The sequence below is a fragment of the Ailuropoda melanoleuca genome, chromosome 12 (assembly GCF_002007445.2).
Source record: "Ailuropoda melanoleuca isolate Jingjing chromosome 12, ASM200744v2, whole genome shotgun sequence".
Classification (NCBI taxonomy): Eukaryota; Metazoa; Chordata; class Mammalia; order Carnivora; family Ursidae; genus Ailuropoda; species Ailuropoda melanoleuca.
This window is the reverse complement of record NC_048229.1, coordinates 36,320,228-36,336,378: the sequence shown is the minus strand read 5'-3', so window position 1 is coordinate 36,336,378 and position 16,151 is coordinate 36,320,228. Positions and strand designations below refer to the sequence as shown.

Below are 16,151 nucleotides of genomic sequence, written 5' to 3'. Positions count from 1 at the left end.
AGCCCCCGCTTACCGCCCCCTCCCACCCTCTGGCCGGAAATACCGCCTTCTCCCGCCACAAACAGGAACTGACGTAAAAGCGAGAGATGAACTCGTAGAGCGCTAGAGCGCAGGCGCAAAACAGGGCAAGAGGCCGACTCGGAGCCGAACGCCTGCGTACTTTGGACAAGTTTGGGTCGAGGTGGGCTAACAAGGTGTCATGCGCAGGCGCCGGACGGAAAGAAGAGACAGGATTGCGCAGGCGCAACAGGACTCTGACGCCCGCTTTCCCTAAAGGCTTGATGCAGTGATACTTCCCGGCAGCCCCTGGTCCTTATTTACATACGCTTTGATCTCGCTTTACTGTGATCGCGCCTTTCCTCTCGGTTCCGAGGCTCTTAAAGAGCCCTGGAGCGGGGTTTAGGAGAGTTGTCTTTTCACTGTGTCCCGTCATGGTGAGCACAGGCTCTGAAGCCTCACAAACCCAGCTTTGCATTTCCTTACTGGTGATAGTAGGCAGAAGACTTGACCGTTTTCTGTGCCTATGTATCCAAATCTGCAAAATGGAAACAGAGCTGCGTCACTGGGCTATTGAACTTTTTTGTGTAAATAGAGCAGTTTATATCAATTAGACACTCTGTGACTCCAAAATACTAATCCTACCTGCTCATCATATATGTGCAATTAAATAGGGATATAACTTTTTTTTAATGGGGTAACTTGGTCCTAAAAAGGCCTTAAGATCGCCTTGTAAGAAAAGAGCTTTGCAGACATCCTGGTCCACTTGTCAACCAGTGTACTAGGCAGTGTGAGACATCTTGTCTCCCAGTCAGTCCCTTCTCTCTCAAAGGTTGGGTAGGGCTTGCTGCCTTCTGAATTTGGGTTCCAGTGTGCCACAGAGCTTGGCAGGTATGCATTGATGGGTGCATACTTCTAGAAGCCCTAGCTGGGAGTTGAAGAATCCTAGGTCCACCTAAGTCTGTGAGAGTGATGCAGGCAATTCGGCCCAGAAGTGGCCCTTAGTTTCCCCAGAGGTAAACCTAATGCTTGAACTAGACCTTAGCTAATGGGTTTCCAGCTTGGAACTTGCTGCTCTGAATCCCTTATTCATGGGCTTCCCCCAACACAGTGTTGATAACCGACCAATGCCTCCCCTATCCACCCCTGATCATTTTAGACTCTTAACTGTCTGGTGACGGGTCTGTCACTGCACAGACAGCCCCATGAGGGAAAAAACCAGGACTGCCTCAATTGTCATTGTGTAGCTAACACTGCCCAGCAAAAGTCTTGGCACAGAGTATGCTCTTGGGGAATATTTGTTTCAAGAATTAGCCCTTTCCAGGGGCTCCTGGGTGGCTCAGTCATTAAGCGTCTGCCTTCGGCTCAGGGCGTGATCCTGGAGTCCTGGGATCAAGCTTCATATCGGGCTCTTACACTGGGAGCCTGCTTCTTCCTCTCCCACTCCCCATGCTTGTGTTCCCTCTCTTGCTGGCTTTCTCTCTGTCAAATAAATAAAATCTTTAAAAAAAAAAAAAGTCCTTTCCGCTCTAATCTAGACTCAAGGTCACTGTGGCCTACCTTCTTCCCCCTCTTCCGTGAACAGTTCATAGCCCATTTCCCTATTTCTGAGTCTTCCTGAGCTAACTGGAATCCCTGCTTCTCCCAGGACGGATTACAACACAGAGAGATCTCACTGAAACCAGCCACGTACTTGTGTATAAATTCTGTGAGATACTAGTAGTCAAGGATAATGGCTTTCAACCTAACACCTAATACACACATAGTTACACTTACCTAACCTAGTACACACATAGTTACACTTACCTATACACATATATACCTGTATGAAAGCGTCATCAAATACTATTTACTGGTATGTATCATGCACTCAGATTTTCTTTTCCTGCTAAACTGATTTTCTGACCCACTAAAGGGTCATGCCTTACAGTTTAAAAAACACTAGTCTGGGGCTGAACAACACTCACTGGCTTTGGAGATGGGCCCAGCTTCTAATCATGCCTTTCCTGTGTCCTTGTAAAATAACTTCACTTCTCTGAGCCGGCCTTCCTTCATTGCAAAACAGTATCAATAGAAATGACTTAGCAATTGTTAACAGACCAGAATCTGTTCTTGACACAGTCCCACCAAGGCTATCCTGTTGCCATCAACACCATCTTGGAGGTCAGGTGCAACAGTACTTAAGGAGCTTGCTGGAGGTCCCAGGACACATTAGGGATAAGGCAGGGTTTGAACCCAAGTTGTTTTATACAGGAGTCTGCTTTGAATTCATATCATCCTGGAAAATGGGAAGTCACAGCCCTGTTTCTACCCCGACAGACCACTTAATTATCATTCGGGGGCCTCAGTCCCTCAATTTCCCAAACAAATGTGATAGAGGAGAAAACTCCCTAAAACCTCAAAATGTTCTATACCCTCTAATCTGTTCTGCAAACTCTCTGCCTATAACTGTAAATACGGACTACACATGCACTTCTGGGGAGATGGGCCAGTAGCTTCTCATTGGAAGGTTGCCCAAAGGCTTCCTGATTCAGAAAGAATGATTAAGAATCCTTCCCTGACAGGCGGAGAGGCCATCTCCTCAAAATTCCCTCTGTCACCTGGAGCAGAAATCAGGCCCTAAAGTATATTTCAACCCTTGTGGGAGATTGTGCTTCCAGTGGTGACTGGACAAGTTGCATGGACCAACCATAAAGAACTTCTTAGTCGCCCCAACGGGGAGCTTCCACTGCATCCCCACAAGGTCTGGGGGGGGGGTCTATGGCAGCGATGGAGCTGGCCATGGAGAGCGACCCTCTCTGCCGCACAGGCAGTCAGGACATACAAGCATGGAGGCGCAGATTTACCCCCTTCCTCATCCTAAGCAGAGCATTTTCCAGGGGAGAAAGTCCATAGCATTGATCAGATTCTCAAAGAAGTCTGGAACTTAAAAAAAAAGTTTTTATTTAAAAGAGATTCCCATGTTCTACAGAAATACTGAAATATCTTTGACTCTACAGCCAGAAGTTACTAAGCTAGATGCTACTGTTTGGGAAGATCCTTTTAGAGTAATTTTAAGTGTTTGGCAGAAGTACAGATAAGCCTCAGGGATTCTGTAAATGTTGGCTCCAGTTTCCTTTTTATACAATACGTTTCTGTTTCAAAAATTGTAAATGGAAGACACCATGCGTCGCGCACATTCAGCTTTTTAACACATCAGAGATTCCCAAAATGGTTAAGTGGTCATGAGAGGCTAACGCACTTGTAGGCAGACCTTGGAATGAAGCTTTTTCTACTCTTGATAAGATCAAACACTTTTTCTATCTGCTCTGAATACATAGATGGCTTCCCATCACATGTGGAATAAAAGCTAAAGGCCTCATCATAGCCTTCAGGGCGCCATGGGAGCTGCCCCTGCTTATCTTTCTAATTTCATCTCAAGCTCCTCTTGACCTTGACCACCATGTTCTGGACACACTAACCTCTGCCCCTCCCAAAAACCCAAGCTTGTTTCCACGTTGGGGCCATTTCACTTGCTGTTCCTTTTGCCTGGACTATTGACGTCCCTGATCCTGATCTTTGCAGGACTGGCTCTCTCTTGTCTTTCAGAACTGAGTTCAAATCGCACTTCATCAGAGAGTCTTTCCCTGGCCATCCTAAATCCAAAAGAGCCACACTGTTACTATTTCTGAGCATATTTGAATTCTCTACCTAGCAATTAACACTAAAGAATATTTTTGCAGGGGCGCCTGGGTGGCACAGCGGTTAAGCGTCTGCCTTCGGCTCAGGGCGTGATCCCGGCGTTATGGGATTGAGCCCCACATCAGGCTCCTCTCCTGTGAGCCTGCTTCTTCCTCTCCCACTCCCCCTGCTTGTGTTCCCTCTCTCGCTGGCTGTCTCTATCTCTGTCAAATAAATAAATAAAATCTTTAAAAAAANAAAAAAAAAAAAAAAAAAAAAAAAAGAATATTTTTGTTGTTGATTTTGTAGCTGTCTCCCCCCAAACCAGAATATAAATTTGCCCATGAGGGTGAAGACCTTGCCTTGGGTGGGCACCACTGTATTCCCACCCCTGAGAACAATGCCTGGCACATAGTTAGGACTTGGGCGGGGGGGGGGTCAATGAATAATTGTTGACTGAATGTGGTTTTGTTTGGGTTTTTTTTTTAAGATTTTATTTATTTGAGAGAGAGAGCAAGAACACAAGCTGTGGGGAGAGGCAGAGGGAGAAGCAGACTTCTCGCTGAACAGGGAGCCAGATGTCGGGCTTGATCCTAGGACCTAGGATCCTGGGAGATCGTTACCTGAGCCAAAGGCAGATGCTTAACCGACTGAGCCACCCAGGCGCCCCTGAGTGTTGTTTTGATTAAGAAGGTTAAAGCTACTAGGGTGAGGGGCGCCTGGGTGGGTCAGTTGCTGAAGCGTCTGCCTTCAGATCGGGTCGCGATCCTAGGATCGAGCCCCACATCTGGCTCCCTGATCAGTGAGGAGTCGGCTTCTCCCTCTGCCTCTCCCTCTCACTCTCTCTCTCTCAAATAATACATAAATAAAATCTTTTTTATTTTTTTTAGATTTATTTATTTATTTATTTGACAGAGATAGAGACAGCCAGCGAGAGAGGGAACATAAGCAGGGGGAGTGGGAGAGAAAGAAGCAGGCTCATAGCAGAGGAGCCTGACGTGGGGCTCGATCCTATAACGCCAGGATCACGCCCTGAGCTGAAGGCAGCCGCTTAACCACTGTGCCACCCAGGCGCCCCAATAAAATCTTTTTTAAAAAAGCTACTGGGGTGAATTTTACTTCAGGTCTGAACTTGTCCACTCACACAAAGTTGAACAAATAATAATCTCTTACGTTTATTAGTGAATTCCCATGTATCAGGCATATTGCTAGGAACTATATCCATGACCTTGTTAAATGATCCCACAGGTAGAAGGCTCTGTAAAATTTATTTTGCAGAAATAAACATAGGCCCAAGGAAGAGAAGCCTTTTACCAAATATCACACTGTCAGAATGTTGTGGCAGCCAGATCCATTCCCACAGATGTCTCAGGCCAAGCCCCCACTTTTATACAAAGCACTGCACTTTACATGTATGCGCCCAGATTTGAGAAACAGAAAGTCTCATTTTATGCTGAAGCATATGGATTTGAAACAGTGAAATACTTAAAACAGAGTTTCCTACATTATTAAGAAAAACTGAGATAATATGAATATCACCTAATTTTTTTTTAGGTCCTCAAGAAGGGAATCCTTTCACGGCTGCCCAACACAGTGGTTTATAAACTATTCCTGCTGTTGCCACAAGATGGCGCGACATGAGCTGGCCATCTCCGGGGAACTCTGGCTGACTTAAGGGCATCAACCATTCCCGGAGCAAGTGGGGGGAACTTTGTGTTGTTACTTAAACGTTCACTGTGTATGAGGAAGCTGGCGTGACACGTAAATGCGACACCTGATCCAGAACTGGACTGTGAGCCAGGGGGGAAAATGGTCATAAGGTACATTATTAGGACAATTGATGAAATTGAAGTATGAACTGGTGTTTAGAGGAATATTGTATGTTAAATGTCTAGGTTTTGATAGTTATACTGTGCTTACGGAAGAGAATGTTCTTGTTTTCAGGAAATACACACTGAGGTATTCTGAGGTTAAGGGGTATGATGTTCTCCAACTTAACTTTCAAATGGTTCAAAACACAACATGTGTATGTGTGTGGATGTGTGTGTGTGTGCGCAAGCGTGTTCATGGAGGGGGGACAGGGAAGAGGGAATGATAAGACAAATGGAACAGACAATTAGCAAATCTGGATAAATAATATACAGAAATCAGGGGCACCTGGGTGGCTCACTTGGTTGAGAGTCAGACTCTTGATTTTGGCTCAGGTCATAATCTCAGACGTGAGAAATCCCTTGTACCATTCTTGCTATTTTTCTAGAAGTTTACAATTATATTCTTTTTGAGAGAGAGAGAGCAAACACGAGTGGGGGAGGGGCAGAGGGTGAGAGAGAATCTCAAGCAGGCTCCACGCCCCGTGTGGAGCCTGATGCTGGGCTCCATCTCCCAACCCTGAGATCTCGACCTGAGCTGAAACCAAGAGTAGGAAGCCTAACCGACTGAGCCACCCAGGCACCTGAAGTTTACAGTCATATCAAAACAAATAGTTACCCAAAAAGCTCCTTTGGTGGCCAATGAGAGTGTCATGAAAGAGTTCCTTAAGTGTTGGTGCTGAAAATCCTCCCTGAAAGTCACCAGTTTCAGAGATCAGATTAGATGACAACGCTGTGCCGAGCCCTTCACAATCATCCTCTGGGGTAGATGCTACTATGACTCCCATCCTATTGCCGAAGAAACGAGCACAGAGAGCCTGAGCAACCGGGCCAAGATCCCACAGCCACAGAGCTCATGCGTTTTAACTGTAACAGACCATCAAGACGGCCAAACGATGGCCATGATACGCTATTCTGGTCATTGAGGAGCGAGCGCAGCACTAAATGTGAAGCGGCGGAAAAGGCAGCTTTAGGGAAAAGCTTTGAAACAATGAATGCAGGTTTATGTGCTCTGAACCCCTACCTCAACTTGATAGTCAAGTCTATGCCAAAGCCAGTCTTGAATTATGCAAAATTTAACCAAAATAAAATTGGGAAATCAAGCGGCTGCTGATTCTGAGGTGATTGAACCTGCTAGCCGTTAACCCGGGTGGAAAAATTAGAATATTCCTCAAATAAATCTGATTATTCTCCATATTTACTTGAAACATAAATTCCAACTTGTAAAACAGATACATTCCCTTTTCCCCTGCAATTTAACTCCTAGGTATCTGCCATATGGATACGTCCAAACATAAGCCAAGGGTGGTGGACGCAAGAGGCACCGTCTGTGATAGAAAGACCTGGAAAGCACTAGGTTCCCGCAGTGAGAGACTGGTTCGGTACCTCAAGGTACATCCACACAAGGGGACACCATGCAGCTACTTGAAAAGGAAGCTCTTTCTGATAAGCACATTAAAAGGCATTTAACATCACTGGCCATAGGGGAAATGCAAATCAAAGCCACAATAATATGATATCATTTCTACACCCACTAGGATGGCCACTGATTGTGATTGTCTTTTCGATTAAAAGAAAATGTGGGAGTGAGCATGTGGAAAAATTAGAACCCTGGTACAGCGCTGGTGGAAATGCTAAGTGGCACGGTCGCTTTGGAAGACAGTCCAGCCTGTTCCTCCAAGGGTTAAAATAAAATCAGCGTAGAGCCCAGCAAATCAACTCCCAGCGATTATACCCAAGAGAACTGAAAACATGTCCACACAGACACAGATTGGGTGTTCAGAGCGGTATTAACTTATAAAGGCCAAAAAGTGGCAACGACCTACATGTCCATCATCCTGACACACAAAATGGGAAAGATCCATATACTGCAACATTTTTCAACAATTTTGGAGAAATGAAGTACTATGGAAGATCTATGGTATAACATGGATGAACCTCAAAAAAACACGTTAAGTGAAAGAAACCAGACACAGAAGGCCACGTACTATGTGATTCCATTCATAGGAAATGTCTAGAAAAGGCAAATCTATAGAGACAGATTAGTGGTTGCCCAGGGCTTGGAGTGGGGGGGGCAAACTGTGGGAGGACTTGGGGAATGATGGTTAAGGGGTATGGGGTGTCTCTCTGTGGTAATGAAAAAATCCTAAAAGTCTAGTGATAGATGCACAACTCTGTGAATAACTAAAAGCCATTGAATTGTGCGCTTTAAATGAGTGAATGGATATGTGAATTATATCTCAATAAAGTATGTGGGTCTATGTGGGTTTTTTTAAAGAAGCTCGTTATGTACTGAGAAGAAATGATCTCCAGGATATATTAAGCCAAAAAAACAAAGCACAAAACTGCGTATATGGTACTGTCTGAGTGGGAAAACATAGTTATATTTGTAAATGAAATTCTTCTGGAAGGACACATACACCCCAGTAACACCAACTGCCTCCAGAGAGAACTGGATGACCCAGACTAGGAGAGAGAATTGTGTTTGTTAAGAGATACAAAAAAAATCACAAAGAATAATACAATGAACACCTGTGTGTCCATCGCCCAACTTTAAAAACCATTCCTATACCGTTGTTCTTTTTTTAAGATTTTATTTTTAAGTAATCTCTACACCCAGCGTGGGGCTCAAACTCACGAGCCTGCGATCAAGAGTCGTGCGCCCCACTGCCTGAGCCAGCCGGGCGCCCCCACCTTTCCTACTGTTGAATCTCTTTGTGCCCTCTCCAATCACACCCCACCCCACCCCTGGAGGGAACCATTATCCCACATTTGGAGTGTATCATTCCTACGCATTTCATACATTTACTACATTTTAAATAGTAAAGTGATTAAATTCTTAATAAATATTTAAGTAGTAAATAGTTTGCGTATTTTAAAACTACACACATTCTTCTTCAGTTTGCTTTTTGCACTCAACGTTTTTGCTTTATTCATATCGAGAGGTGCGACGCTAGTTAACTTTCATTGATGTACAATATACCGCATCCAGAACACTGTACAGTACATTCGATATTGACAGGTAATTTGTCCAGATGGCCACAAAACGATCTCTCTTTCCGGGAGACACGGACACTCCTGTCCTTGAGAGGCAGGGTCTATGGTCCCTTCCCCTTGAATCTGGGCAGCAGCGAAGCAACATGACTTCCAGTGCTAGCTTAGAACAGGCAATACGGTCTTCCCTAGCTCTCCTGAGCAGCGCGTTGTTGGAACCCAGCCACCGTGCCGTGAGGAAGCCTGGGCCATGTGGAGAGCCATATGTAGGCACCCTGGCTGATAGCCCAAGCTGATGTCTGAGCTAAGTGCCAGTATCGGTTAACCACCAAACGACTGGCAAAGCTTTCAAGAGGACACTGGCCCCAGCCCGTATCTTACTGCAACCACACGAGAGCCCCCAAGTGACACAGTCTAACTGAACCCAGTCCACCCCCAGAGCCATGAGAGGTAATAATTATTGATCTAAGTCGGTAAGTTTTGAGGTGATTCATTGTGCATTAGATAATTGGAACAACTAGGCCCCGTTGCGTCCATTCTCCGGTTGAGGGATATCCGGGTTGCTTCCAAGTTAATGCTATTACAAACAGCGATCCTATGAACGTTCTCATGCGCGTCTCTGTATGTATATGTAAGTTTCTCCAGAATGGTAATGGCCGGGTGGGGGAGTATCACATCTTCAATTATACTACAACCTACCAAATTATTTTCCAAAATGGTTGATGCCAACGGACACTCCCAAAGCAGTGTACCATACTCCCATCACTCCAACACTGGGGACTTTAAATGTTTTGCCAACCTCCTGGGCACAAAACAGTCTTGTTGTATATGTCTTTTTGTACTTTTGAATTTTTTACTGTTTGCATGAATTGATCCCAAATAAACATTGAAACATAGGCTAAAACATTCTTGCTTTCCTATTTTGAATATGCTCTATATATTGGGGTTCCATATTAAGATTGCATTTTTTAGAAAAGGAGGTGTTGCTCCAGTCGCGATGAGCACACCTCATGCCTAGATTCGGTTTTGATTCTTAGTTACCATTCTCAATAAAATAAGCTGGGTCTCTTGGAGAAATGGCGGACTCTAGGACCAGGGCAGGGAGTATACAAGATGAAAAGAACGGAATACTAAAAATAAAAACACAGGGTGCCTGGGTGGCACAGCGGTTAAGCGTCTGCCTTCAGCTCAGGGCGTGATCCCAGCGTTATGGGATCAAACCCCACATCAGGCTCCTCTGCTGTGAGCCTGCTTCTTCCTCTCCCACTCCCTCTGCTTGTGTTCCCTCTCTCGCTGGCTATCTCTATCTCTGTCAAATAAATAAATAAAATCTTTAAAAAAATAAATAAATAAAAATAAGAAATAAGAACACAAACAAAAACACTCACCACCCAATAATGGAAGCCGGTCAAAGGACCCAGGAGCCAACTGCAAAAGTCCCCAAATGCCAGTGCTAAGTAATGTGAACAACAAAACAAATCAAGTAGTATTGGATTATATAACCCAAAATATAAATACCCATGAGTTCATACTGAAGAAAATAAAATGATTGAATAAGTTAACAGAGAAAAGAGACACATCTCCCTTGCAGAATTCCCAGATTTACTTATAATTTATGTCAGTACTTTGCCCTCAAGCAGGTGAAACGTAAGCCCCGTACTCCTTGGGTGTGGGCTGGGCAGAGGGACTGACTTCCTCTCAAAGAGTTCAGTACGGAATGGGAAAGGAACTTGACAGTGGAGAAATCTGGCAAACGGTAGGTAATCAAGCCAGGTGGTCAAGGTTAGTTTCGATGGTGATCCATCCCATGGACAGTATGTACCCTAGACATGATGGGATAAAATGCCACTTCACCTCTGAGCGCTTCCTCTGAAAAACACATAACACTGGTCTAAAAATGAGAAAGACAAATCCCAACTGAGGGACAATCTCTAATAGACCTGCCCAGTATTCTTCAAAACTGTCGAGGTCATCAAAGACTGCCACAACCAAGAGGGGCCTAAGGAGGCCTGACAAGTCCCTGTGTGTCTACACAAATGTTGGACAACACGAATGTAACGGGGGCTCCTGGAACAGAAAAGGCTAAACTAAGAAAGAAGCTAAGGAAATATGAATAACTATGGGCTGTAATATTCATATCAATATTGGTTCATTCGTTATAACGAATGAATCACACTACTGTAAAATGCTAGTAATAGGGGAAACTGGGTGTGGGGTAGGTGGGAGCTTTGTCCTGAGTGTACGACTCAATTTTCCTGTAGGTCTAAAACTGTTCCACAAAATGAAGTCTGTTCTAAAAAAATAAAATCTTAAAACACAAATGTAAAAAGGCAAGGCCCCTGGTCCTGACATCGAACCCAGTCCTACCACTTGCCAGCTGGGTAAGGCTATGCCTTTTTGGTGAAGTCTGCAGAGGGCCCGGAGTTCACAAAGCAGGTCAAGTTCAGTGTAGGGGAACATCGGGCCTTCAAAGGCAGGTGCACAGAAGCAGCACTCACCAAACTAAGTCAGCTCAGATCCCCAAAGGAGGGAAAAGAGGGATCGAGGTCACCACAGCCCCATGCCCGGCCCATGCAGGTGGCACCAGGCTGAGATATGGGAGGGAGGGGCAGTGGGGCTGCCTGCCACAGGCACCCGAAGTTCCCATCTTGCTTTTGCATCTCCTGGTGTGAGCTACCAAAGGAGGTGACCTCATCCCACAACCACCAGCCAAACAGAAGCATCCCCCCGGGGTTGGCTCAGGTCTGGCTCTGTGATTTACCATGAGCCCTAGGCCCACTGTACCTCCAGTTCACATCTGTTCATGGGATGAGAACAGGAAGTCCCTGACCTTCATGATGCTGTCCTTTCCCTGAGGACTCGGTGAGTCTGTCAACTTCGCAGAGCACTTAGTATTTCCTGGCACAAAGGTGTGGTCAGTCTTAGCTCTCAGCATTCCCCGACCTACTTTGTCTGGGGGTCTCCAGCTAGAAGAGTCCAACGGCTCTGAAGTCATTCTAGGAATGCGGCACCAAGTGTATTGCCCCATTATCGGTATTTGCACTGAAGTGATATAATTGGAATTCTGAACTGATCCCACATGCGGCAAGGTTATCTATCCATTGAAGCACTGCTTGTAATAGCAAGAGACTGGAAGCAATCTGAATTCCCTTCCAGAAAGGGCTGGCTAAGTAAATATACGTGTGTGCTTATATACATGTTACTATATCTTCCTCTGCCCGTATGCCAATAGGAGTGTGCGTGTGTGTGTGTGTGTGTATGCAAAGTACATATACCATAAACACATCTCTGGAAGGATTCCTCAAGATATTGGGGACACTGGTGGCCTCTGGAACCGGGGGCTAGGAGACTCAGGAAGGAACTCTTTACCCTAAAGCCTTTTGTATCCTTTGCATTTTGAACCATGTGAATATATTATACTCAAAAATATTTAAATACAACTAGAGGAAAAACAGCACACTGCTGTGGGTCACAGATGTGGGGGTTGGTGTGGGGGCATCACCAAAATCAAATGGCAGGGACTCTGTGGCTCTGGAGCAGCTGGGAGCCACGGGTGTCTGCTCCGGTCCAGCTGGCAGACGGCGGCGGGATGGGGTGTGCGGCATCCCGAAGCTGCAAATGCTTCCTATGGCAAGTTGATGCGGTGGGGGGCACACATACACGGAGATAACTCTAGAAAATCCAAAACCACTAACCTAGGACCCCACAGTCGTCTTTCGGAAAGGTCCTTGTTTCCAACCCGCAATCGAGACAACACAGGGTAGGGGTCAAGGGGCGAGGCTCCCGGTCAGCGGGGGGACACCCTGGGCATTATACTCCCCTCTGGGCACCCTTAAAGAGCAACAGAGACACGACTTCCCTCACGCAGGGGAGCCTTTCATGGTCAAGTGCGCTATTCGTGTTTTTACATCATTACACATCAAGAAGTTACCCCAGTGCTCTTAAATTTAGTAACCGGAAGCCTTCCTACTAACCCTGGCAGTTGCTAAAATGAATGACTGGGGAAACAAATCCAAGAGTCGAAGAACAGCAAAGAAAGTGTGGAGGCGTGTGAGCCCCTCCTTGTGACCCCACCAGCACGAAGGGGCAGCCTCCAGAATCACCTCTGTCCACATCTGCTGCCCTCCTGACATCCGACCTCAAGCAGTGCCCGGCGGGCCTCGTCTGGGCCCTACCACCGGCCCTCACACCGAAGCCCAGCCCTGCATACCCCAGGCCCTGTGCTTGGCTCGCTGCCAGACACACAGCAGCCCCCCCCCGACATGACACAAATTAACAGACCATCTGCTCAGGAAGATGACACAGGTTTGGGGACGGAAGGTTGTGACAGTTATACAACAACGGGAATGTACTTAATGCCACTGGACGGGGCCCATACAGATGGTTAAAATGGTCAATCCTATGCTATGTGTTTTTTACCACAGTAAAAAAGATGGATGAAGTCTCATCTCATCCTCACCTGCTCTTAGGTCTCCCAAGCAGCAGCCCACTCCTTGCTAATCATATCAGTACTGTTCTCTACATGAGAAAAGGGCCCCCAAGTCCCTTCTGGGCCCTCTCCTGTCTCTATGCTCCTTTCCAGCTGGTGTCGCCAGGCCCTAGGCTTTGAAGTCCCCTGAGTGCTCCCCGAAGCTGCTGTCTCCAGCCCAGGTGCCCCACCCTCCGAGTCCCAGCAGCCCAGTGCACTCCTGCCCCCGGCTTCTCCCTCCCCAAACTCTTAGTGCCCACAAACAGCACCTCCAGCTAGAGGCTCCCGTCTCTCCTCTAGGTGATCCCCGCCCCCTGCGCCCCAACTTCCCATCCATCTGCACTGCCCGAGGCTCCTCTGAAGCCCATCCACCTCCTTCCCCCCCATGTTTCACCCCACGCCAACTTCCTTTCTTGTCCCGGCTTCTGCATGGCTGCCTCCCTGCTCTGTGGGGGGGGTGTGCATGGAAGTCCCCAGCTGTGGGGAGGGCAGGGGTATTGCCCTCCCCACAACTTATCCCCCCACAGGGGCCAAAGCCATCTTCATAAAAGGCAACTCAGACCATCACCTGCCAGCTTTAAACCCTCCCACACTTCTCGGGGCTTATGGAAGATGTCCGAATTCCTCACCTCGGGTCACAAGGCCCCAGGTCATCTGGTCCCTGCCCACTTGCCCCAACCCGTGCTCTGTGGCAGGCCCCTCGCTCCCTGGCCAGCCCCCTCGGCCTTCGTGTTCCTTGCTCCTCCTACCGCAGACCCTTTGCCCTGGCTGTGTCCCCTGCCTGGACCCTCTCTCCTCCTGCACCTCACACAGCCGCTTCTGATCATTCCCAGCTCAGCCCTTACCTCGCCTCCCCTGAAAGGCCTTCTTTACCCCCAACATCGGGAAAGGCCCTGGCCACTTCTGCTCCTCCCTCCCATTCTTCCGACAGCTTGATCCCTCTACCGCCACCTCCCTGGCCAGAGAGGTCAGCCACGCAGGCAGAAGCTGGTCTGCCTTGCTGCCGACGGATCCCCAGCTCCTAGGACAGGCCCAGCACAGGGTAGCGGCCGTGCAGCAGTGAACAGGTGTATGATCAGATCAACGGGAACCCCACTGCCTCACAAGGGGTCGTGCAGTTTGGAAAGCCACCAACAGGCAGAGTGGCAGTAACAGGTGAACTATACAGAGGGCAAGGACAGTGATAGAACCGCTACAGCTGGGTGAGGGGAAGAGGAAGTCCAACTGAACGGTAACCATGACCATTACTCGTTTCAGCTGGGGGTCTGGAGCAAAGACATGGCCCACGTGGAGCCTTGACCTTCAGGGAGCTTGGCCTCCAGAGACAGAGCCCAACCCTTCGCCCACACCCCCACCTACATAGTGCTTTGTGTGAAAAACCACCCTGTGACTCACCCTGAAGGAGGGGAGGGAAACGGTTTGAAAGTCACAAAAATATATTAAAATAGCTGTTTTCTTCTCTCTCTCTCTCTCTCTCCCTCTCTCGGCACTGGCCTCCCTTCCCGGTGACCCTTGCCCACCACCCGCCACAGGCTTTCAGAGAAAAAGATGCCCAGGGCAGGAAAACAGAGGCGCCCCGCTGCAGCCCAGGGTCGGGGGAGGTCCCTCCAGCCTGGGCATGAGGGCAGCTAACAGTCTCTACAGGCTCGACGCCACCGCCGACGAGGGGGCCGCTGGGAGGCCGGAGGTGCAGGAGGGTCAGGCAGGACGCAGCACACAGTCGGGCCTTGCCACGGGGACAGAAAACAGAAGAGAAATGAACAGTGTGAAGAGAGGGAGAGACAGAGAAGTTAAAGGAGAGGGGAGGGGGGCAGAAAGGGGAGGGGTAGAGGGGCGAGGGGAAGTTGGGGCATCGGCACGGTGGGGGGACTCTGGGGGACCAGGGAGACCGGGGAGCCGGGGTGGAGGCAGCAGATGCTGCCAAGGGGCAGGCAGGGGAATGGAGGAGGGAACAGAGCACTTGGCTCTGGGAGAGGTAGAAAAGTGGGTCCTGCCAAGGCCACAGTCAGAGAGGAAAGAACAAAGGACATGAGAAAGGAAAGTCCTAGAGCAGCAAGGCCAGGTCACAGTGACCATCTCAGACTCAGAACACTGGGGTGACTCCCCAGAAAGCTCGGCCGGCTTGAACGCCTGAGGGAGACAAGCAGTGTCATCCGGGAGCCAGCAGAAGGCTGGGCCAGCCTCACGGGGGCCTCTGCCGGAGCCAGGAGCCTGGAGAGGGGCCTGCGCCCCGCCCAGAGGCTAGAAGGTCCTGCGGCCCAGTCTTTTGAACACACTCACTGTGCCCGCATGGTCCATCTGGGCACCCAGGCCCTCACTGGAGCTGCTCCCCCGGGGCCCCACCAGAGTCCTCTTAATGGTGACCTTGACCTCGGCCAAGGACTTACTCTTGGTGCTTGTGACCTGGCTGTCCTGGGCCTCGGGCACAAGGGCAGCCTTGCCCAGTCTCTGGATGATGCTGACTTTGGACAGGGACTCCGGCTTCCTCTCAAGCCCAGGGCGTGAGGAAAGGGCCAGGCGCCGCAGTGTCGGGGTGGCAACCGTCGTGGCCGAGCTTGTGGCCTTGGCTTTGACAGTCAGTGCTGGCTGGGGACTGGGTTTGGCTGGGCCCCGGCCCAGCTTCTTCAGGACCCCAGCATACTGCAGGACAGAGCTGCTGCTGTCATTGTCGCTGTCCCAAGCCAGATCCTCGTCCATCTCTGGGGTGGCCCCCAGGCGGCTGAAGACTCCTGTGGGCTGCAGGGGTCAGAGACGGGACAAGTGAGTCATTTAGTCATTCAACATGCATGTGTGCAGAGCTGCCTCACTGTGCCTGGCCTCGCTGGGAGAAACACCCATCAGTGACACGGTGACACCCTAGCCAGTGGTGAGAGCCACGACAGGGAATATCCAGGGAGCTGGCAGAGCCCAAAGGAGACTCCTGACCTTGGCTGAAGTTCAGGAGTGACTCCCTGGACAAGGGACATCTGAGATGAGATCTGAAAGTTCCAGCAAGTAGGTCTAATAAAGATGGGAAGAGAGAGGGCAGGCCACACAGAGAGAGAAGACTATTTGCAAAGGTCTGCAGGGGAACATGACTAAAGACCAATTTGGTCATTCACTCAACAGGTGTATCTCCTAAGTCCCGACTGTCCCTGGCCCTGTCCTCAGGGGGCTCACAGTCC

At 48.7% G+C, this 16,151-nt stretch overlaps 1 protein-coding gene across 9 annotated transcripts in view; it reads right to left on the bottom strand.

The window, feature by feature from the left end:
* Positions 1–482: 482 nt before the first annotated feature.
* The window catches only part of C12H19orf47 (chromosome 12 C19orf47 homolog), a 33,732-nt gene continuing 18,063 nt past the window's right edge, over positions 483–16,151 (bottom strand). For 6 of the 9 annotated variants that reach the window (XM_011230421.3, XM_011230423.3, XM_019804305.2 and 3 more), the window contains one exon: positions 11,731–15,723. In XM_011230421.3, the coding sequence (XP_011228723.1) occupies positions 15,229–15,723 (495 nt within the window). In that variant the 3' untranslated portion in view covers positions 11,731–15,228. Of the gene's footprint in view, positions 536–11,730; positions 15,724–16,151 lie in introns of those variants that run through there. The other 3 variants (XM_034638448.1, XM_034638449.1, XM_034638450.1) reach the window with 2 other exon arrangements.